The following is an 8,222-nucleotide window of genomic DNA, read 5'->3' on the forward strand; positions in this document are numbered from 1 at the left end:
TGCGTGTGCGCGTGCGTGTGCGCGTGTGTGTATTTGTCCTGTAAACTCACCAGAGATCTCAGTCTGAGGTACCTCCACTAGAGTGAAGCCTTTCCCGGTGTAGAACTGCCTCAGGTCGGTGCAGCTGCGGTCCGCACCGGCCACCGGGCCCGGTGCTGCAGACACACACAGAAACACACCGAGGAGCAATCGGAGACGCATCTTCTCAAATGTATAGTCCCCTTTTTTTTTCCCCCTCACAAAATCCTGAAGATTTCTGGTCTGCAGGACTTCTCTCAGAAGACCTCCTGTGTATCTTCTAGTGGGTTTTGTTTTTAAGAGTTTTTTTCAGTGCATTTCAAAGTGCACATAAAGCTGCGGTTAACTAACGCAGAAGAAGGCACACCGTGGTGTGTTAAAGTCCTGGGTGTTTCTGCGGGAGAAGAGCTGCTCTGCTCGGCTGTAGGTGTCAGGTACACCCCGCTCCTCCTCCTCCTTCCTCCTCCTCCTCCTCCTCTTCTTCAGCGCTGCTGGCTGTGAGCTGCAGAGATGTCAGAGACAAAAGAGAAAGAGAGAGGAAAGGAGAGTGTGTGTGTGTGTGTGAGCAGGTGTCGCTCAGTCAAAGCTGGTGCAGATCCACCACCAGGCTGCAGACTACCAGGTCATGCTGATGGAAATCAGCCAACAAAAAGAGTAAAATCCCTTATTTTTAAATGAGGTTTCACACTGTCCGGTTAAAACCTTCTCTCTCCAGGCTTTGGGACAATGAAATGAGTGTTTGAGGGAGTGTTGATGCTCTCTCTCTCTCTCTCTTTGTGTGGATATGAGTGTGTGTCCTCTGCTGCAAGCACCAGAGACTACACAGCGACACCTGCAGGTCCTCGTGTTATTATTATTATGGGGGGGAAAGTGTAAAAGAATGATATTTCAGGGATTTCCCCATCAAACATGTATAATATTTATTCTCATTAATTGGAAAATGACAATCTGGTTTCATTATTCTTATACACACAATCCTCAGAATTAAGGCTTAAAATTATAATAAATTACAAATAAGGAAAAAAAAAGTTTCTCATTGCATGAAATCAAATGGGGGGGTTCATGTTTTGAATCCTAAATATCTTTTGGTATTCTTCGCATGGTGGAAAAACAACTAGTCTTCACTAGCCAGAAGTCTGTAATTTTAATAGAAAATAAATGAATAAAATAAATTAGGTGATGGGTCGAAGCGGAGCACAAATATAAATCACTTTAAAAAGCTATAAAAAAAAAAGATGTATTTGGGAGGTATATGGTTGAGGAAGAGTTGTGATAAGAGTTGTGTTAAAGGTTGGTTTATATCTACTTTTTAACTCCGGATGGATATGTGGGTTGTAAATAAACTTGGGATGCTGTTCATATATTTAATTTGGGATGTAAATAAATCTAGGATAGTTTAGATATTATATTATATTATCATTCTATGATATATGAGTTAATAGAGGAGAAGTGAGAAAGGGGTAGGGATATATAAGTTTATTTCTACCTACTCCTTTTCGGACACTATTACTCTTGTTTTGTTTGTTATTATTTTGTATCTGTTTTTATTTATTTTTATGTTCGAATTAAAGTCTTTCATTCATTCATTCATTCAAATGGGAAACCTTTATGATGATTTGTGTACATTAGATAAATATGGTTTTAAAAAATACACCATTTTGTGTTGACCTTAAAATCACAAGAGGCTCAAAGATCAGGTGTCTATTCTGTTATATTTTACACTATTTTAAACACATAATCAATTATAATTAAAAAAAAATGGTATAGGTGCTTTACATGGAAAGATTTGAAAATCAGGCAAATAGTTAAAGTAAAGGGAATGAAACAGCATAAAATATGATGAAAAGCATGAAATAAAATAAATAAAATACACAACACAGAGAACTTTACTAACATATAAATACATAAAAATATTTTGAGAAGTGATTTATCAGTCAGAGTTTGAAAGCGAAATGGATCCTGACTAAATTATTCTTCTAACCACAGTCGGCCTGCAGCATTGGAGCATCAGTCAAATCTTTCACCACGTCTGTCTTAAACAATGATGTCAAGGTCAGGATTTGAAGTTCAAGGGTACTTTTACTTCTGTCAGTAAATATATGAGATGGGAAAGAAAGGAAGGAAGGAAAAATTCTGTAAAAGAAAACCTGACTCACACAAACACACACAGAGTCGTAGACACGCTATGCATACCTGCAGGGAAACCAGCAGCTGGTAAGGATTCAGTGCCTTCCTCTGGCAGGGTTCAGGGTTGGTGGATGTGACCGATGAGCTGTCAGACACTCTATCTTCCTACATCCTACATCCTCCTCCAACAGCAGTGTTGGGTACCAAAGGCTGGCCCGGGAAAGGTCACTGGCAGCCCAAAAATCTGACTCACACCTCAGGAACGCAGCTGGAATTAAATCAAATTGTCGGTGAAATTAAATTCACAAAGGGTTTAAATACGCCTTAATTACCTTTAAATTGGTTGTGGCAGAGGAGTGTGAAGGTAACAGTGTTAATGCGTCAGGCTCAAGGTTAAGGCATGTTAATTAATTATACATTAGCAGAACTCAGTGTACTGTACCTCAGTGTCTATTATTTATATTCTTGTCAGAAACTCTTGAACACAGTTTTGATATTTTATCAGTGCATGAGGAACCATGTAACGCTCAAAACAGTAAAAACACCACTTAAATATTTTAACTGTTTATGCATTTCTTTTAGCCAAGTTTTAGCTAACCATTTCAACTGTTTATGCTGTTTACTTTTTTTGGTTGTATCCGCCGATTTTTTCTCTTCTGTGAAGTGTCTTATTTTCACCCATAATGCATTGCACAACAGGCTACATTAGTCACTCATAAGAAAGCTTTATGCAACAGGTACATTTAAGTGTCTATAGTTAGTCTGACTTATATTTAAATCAAAGACTAAGGTCTATTTTTAAGCAACTGGCCCCAATTCATGACAAGTCCCATCACCCAGGGCTACAGACTGGCCATATATTATACTGCTGAAACTACAATGTATGGACATCTTTGTCTTAGTACCATAGTAAGGTAAGTAATGTACTTTAGTTCCAATTAATGCTACAGTATATTATATATTGTAGACAACAGTGTGCCTTCAACTTTGAGGCAACAGTTTGAGGTAGTTCCTTTTGTGTTTCAACATGACAATGCCCCAATGCACAAGGCCAGATCCATAAAGAAATTTATTTTTTCCCCCCTCAGTTTTCCCCCTCTTACCTGCAAAGAGCCCTGACCTCAACCCCATCCAATCCAACACCTTAGGGATGAACTTTGAATGCAGGCCAGGCCCTATCAGGCAACATCAGTGTTGGGCCTCTCTAATGCTCTTTTGGCTGAATGGGAGCAAATCTCTGCAGCTTTACCAGAAGAGTAGAGGAGGTTACAGCAACACCTATGGTTATGTAAAAAGATGCACAACAAGACCTTTGTGGCATTATATTTCCCATCTATTTCTTCCCTCATTTCCTGTTATGTCACTACTGTTGACTTGGAAATAAAGCCATACAAATGCCCCCCAAATATGTGTCAAGATACTATGATCTTATGTTTTCTTTTGGCCATGTAGTGTACATTGCACCCAAGACATTAGCCAAAATTGGCAAAACCCTTGTTGTAGTCAGGACACAACTAATGTATCCTTCCTTTGCAGCACGCCAGTCAATGAGACTTTTTCCACAGCTAACATTTTGACTTGAAAAGCAGAGGTATTATTAATAATATTACATGGCTCTGTTGGATTTAAGTGTCCCACTAAGCCTTGTGTAATGTGTCAGTGGGCCAGCATGCAAAATACTGACTCTGAAACAGAAGCAGCTAATTCAAACATAATTAAATTTATCATTTACACCTGTGCTTCCCCCACTGTGACACGTGTGAAAAAAGGCCTCTGGTGCTCTCAGCTGGTCCTTATCAACTTGTTAAGATCTTCTGTAATCAGCAGCTTGAACATGTTGAGGCACAGGCCTTTTTATTATCACTAACCTGGCACATTTTTGCAATCGTTGTCCTTCTTGAATTGAAGTGAAATGTCACAACTTTTACCTTAAAATTGTGTATTGTGGAATTTACTTGAGTCAACGAGCACTTTGTTGGCTGTTTGAGGACAACGTCCAGGTCAAATACACCATTTGTTTTTGGCTGGAACATCTAATCTTAGAACAAAATGTTCAGACACACCTTCAGGTAGTGTGTCCTTCCATGGGCCAACTCATTCAAAATAGAGGAATCAGAGCCCCACTTTCACATAATCCCCCACATGCTCAGCTCCATAGTGTAATGTCAGGGCAAGTGTTAATCCAGCAAATGATTTAGCACCTTGGCAGGCTCAGTGCCGTTAGGATTAATGTGTTAAAAAGATTGGCACATACCAGCCACTTTAGCCCTCAGGGAGAAAGACGTTTTATATCAGTTCACACAGAGAGAAAGTGATGAGTAATATGTCAATGCCATCTTTTCTCTCCGACCGTCTTCAGATCCAGAGGAAGAATGACATCTTCCAATTGTAAAAAATGTATAGATGGGGCGCCTGGGTTAGCTCAGTTGGTAGAGCGGGCGTCCATGTATCAAGGCTTGGTCCTGACCGCGGCGGCCCGGGTTGGAATCCGGCCTGTGGCCCTTTCCGCATCCACTCTCTCTCTCTCCCCCCTTTCCAAGACTCTATCCACTGTCCTCTCAATAAAATGGAAAATGTCCCCAAAAAAATAACTTTAAAAAAAAAAAAAAAAAAAATGTATAGATGCAGCCAGATTTTTTGGATGAATTAGAGGAAAAAGGTAACTGAGCTCCGGGTCAACAAAATATTGAAGGTGTCAGATTAAATCACCACTGGAAACCGGTTTGAACTGATATCAGACAAATATTCAGGCCGTTAAATCATGCAACAATGAAGATACTGTCTGAGGACGAGTGCAAGCGTCCTCTCAATTTTCTTTTTGGCACCACGTTTGTGCAGGATTTCGGTGTCGGCGCGGGCCACCGAGCCAGCGATGTCTAAACGTTGTCAGTTAAAGTAACCGGTCTTGTTTGCACAAATTACAAACTATAATCCTTTTGTACTCAGACATAGCAAGAACATTTCCTCCAAACAGAATCTCTATCATGATTTGAACCTCTAAGATCTTTACTGAAGACATAATATGAGGCTAGTCAAGCCAGGCCAGATATACACACTTGAATTAACCACATGACTGAGTGAGTTTCATCAGTTTAGCCCAGTTCTTGAACTCTTTTTAAACTCAGTCCTGTTTTCTTCTTCCTGCCCTATTTTATCGGCCCTTCTCTAAGCCCACACACTATAGAGTGGAACATTTTAATACTTTAATACTCACCATTTTTCAATCTATTCCCTCCTTTGCACCTTGCTCTCCACTCACACACTTAGCCTTTTAGTATCACGCAGGTACTTCTTTGGACTCTGGATTTCAAAGTGCGTGCTTGAGATGCATCCGAGCGTGAAGATGTCAGGGAGAAAAATAATGACAGACCAGGCAGCTTAGCTTGCTACGACCTGTGATGTGTTAGTATAGTATTTTTTCTGTTCTACTCAGTCTCACGTCTCTAAGTCAGAATGACAGATATTTCCTTCTCAGCTGATTTTAATCATTGACACTCTTCACTCACATGTCAGCCATTCTGTAGATAGCACGACTGAACAAGAAGCGATAAACATCAGTGGACGCACAACACTCTCTACGTGTCTATCACAAAGCTTACACGTTACATACAGTACTGTACACACACCTACAAACAATTAATCACACATGGTGAAAATTTAATAGCTTACCTGCCACAAACTATCTGTCATTCAAGATAAGATCTCTGAGCCGTAGCTAGTATACACTGACATAATGGCATGGGAGAGAATGACTGCTATGATCCAGATCAATGTTAACCTGCTTCAACCTGAAAACAGAGTGAAGTTCATACTGAAGGCCAAAGTCAGTTTGTGTAAACATGAGAGAACAGACAGGAGAGAAGGTCTAGCGAGGTTGCAGATTGCAACTTCTCCCATGTGCCAAGCATATATAGGAGAACTACGGTGGCCGACGTGAAAACGCAAATGGCCCTAGCTAGAGGCAGTTGTTTGAGTAGCGTAGGTCGTTTGGAGAATGGCGGAGTCAGTGCATGGAGTGTGTGTGTACGTGGGAGGTGAGTGGTGAAGCAAGAGAGAGAGAGTGCGGTGGCGAATGTGTGTGAGCGAACAAGTGAGCTAGCGGAGCAGAAGACAGAGTTAGTTTAGCTTATAGAATATCAAGTGAATAGTGGAAGTTGCAGTTTGTGCAGAAATAAATGCTGCAGCTCGTCAAGACCAACAGAGGTTTCCTGTGTCCTGTTTCCTGGTGGCTGAGTGGAGTGACGGGGGTTAACTCCGGAGCGTGTAACATTATCGACTGCGGCCCAAGCAGGAAAAGTTAACAGTGTATATTTGTCTGTCCTGAGCTACTGTAGAAACATGGCGACTGGAGATATAAACGGCTCATTTTAAGTTTACGAAAACATGACGATTCTTAATTTCAGGTCATTATACACTAAAGAAAACGTACTTATTATTATTATATTCCATTTCTGCCAATAGATCCGCCTTAAATGTTACTCACTGTTCCCTTAAAAGGTGATAATATGACAGGGCTTGTAGCTTGTTTCAGCTGCCCCTATACGTGGCAAAAAGAACAGTTTACCAGAAGTGGTTTAGAGCATTGAAGGGATGATTGGGATAATACGGGGTGTGTTAAGGTTAGTTAGATGATTCAGTGCTCTCCTTTCACACAGAAACGTACTGATGTTAAATTGCCCGTCAGCAAGACACTTAATCCCTGATTGCTTCAGCAGAGCTGCTCTTGGCATCAGGACGCTGCCAACCACTGTGGAGTTGATCAGCTTTCGGGGTTAAATAAGTCCTCAACACCTAATCCACATTTAGACTAGTGCCACACCACCGCCCATACAGATTCCATCAGCAGTCATTGATATTCAAGGCTCCTTTACACCCAGAAGCTTTAGAAAACAACAATGGACTTTTCTCATTCACAATCAGAGTAACTGAAAGATTTGAACACCTGAGGGATAGGAGATCCATACAGCTTATTCTGAATGGAGTACTTACTGCAGAGAGTGAAAAGAGCTTGTTCTTCAATCTTAGATCGCAGAAGTACCGACACAGAACTTGAACTAGAACATGATAATGGCAAATCAGAGAAAAAAATCATGGGCCCCTTTCCAGAGAGACCCAGATTTACAAATAAATGATGTCTCGTGCAGGGGATGCATTTTCCTAATTTGACTTTTATAGTTATATCATAGCCTTTTCAATCCAGTATAAATCCAGTTGTGTTGTTTTGCAGTAGACAGGTGTGCTTCCTGAGCGACTTCCACATGGCTCTAGAAAGCCTGTAGTCATGTAATTTGATGTAATGTGTGTTTCGAAGGCTGCAAACACTGGTGAGGATAGCAACATAGATATGATTGAAATAGCGCAGCACTCGATTATGACCCTTGGACAGGGTTAAAATAATCAGAGGTCTGATTTCATTAGTGCTGGCAGAGAGGAAGGATATTATTCAGCAGAGCAACCTCACCAGCTTGTTGAAACAACATCCTGCAAATCCCTTGTCTCATGAACTCTGATTCACTCTAGTTTCACCCTCTTCACCTCTCATCCTGCCTGATGCCTACTCTTCTGTCTCTATGTTCTTACTGTATATCTTCAGGGATGTGCAGAGTATCCTTTGCCCTGTTTGGCTGAAGTGCATTTGCTTCCAGGTAATTAATAGCAGTATATTGCATCGTCCAGGAAAGAAAAAAAACAGAAGAATTCTCCATGAATGAAAAGAAAATGATAAACCAACAACAATGAATAAAGAGACAGTGAAATACTGCATTTAAAGACATCTTGAAATAACAGTTTTACACTGAAGGAGAATGTATGGGTGGGACTAGATAGTGCCAACATCAGGATGAGTAATGGGAACACTCCTCCTTCTCACAGTCGTTTTCCTTCGCTCTCTCTCTCTCTCTCTGTGGCAATTTGCATTCAATGATGTCTTTATTTCCCATCATCCCCTGGCAGTTTCCTGTGCCAACCGAGCGATCTGTGCCAACTTCCTGACCATGCCAATCCAATCACAGTAATCTCTCAAAGGGCCAGAGGCCAAAGAGCTGCAGCTGCGTTCCCATATACATGTATGCATAAGG

General features: G+C 40.9%; 1 protein-coding gene across 1 annotated transcript in view; it reads right to left on the bottom strand.

Moving 5' to 3' along the window:
- Nucleotides 1-769, bottom strand: part of LOC119488289 (glypican-1-like) — a 42,736-nt gene extending 41,967 nt beyond the window's left edge. Inside the window, exon 1 of the mRNA XM_037769811.1 lies at nt 51-769. Coding sequence (XP_037625739.1) covers nt 51-201 — 151 coding nt within the window. The 5' untranslated portion in view covers nt 202-769. The remainder of the gene's footprint in view (nt 1-50) is intronic.
- Between the last annotated feature and the right edge of the window lie 7,453 nt (nt 770-8,222).

Source organism: Sebastes umbrosus, chromosome 5, assembly GCF_015220745.1.
Source record: "Sebastes umbrosus isolate fSebUmb1 chromosome 5, fSebUmb1.pri, whole genome shotgun sequence".
Taxonomy (NCBI): domain Eukaryota; kingdom Metazoa; phylum Chordata; class Actinopteri; order Perciformes; family Sebastidae; genus Sebastes; species Sebastes umbrosus.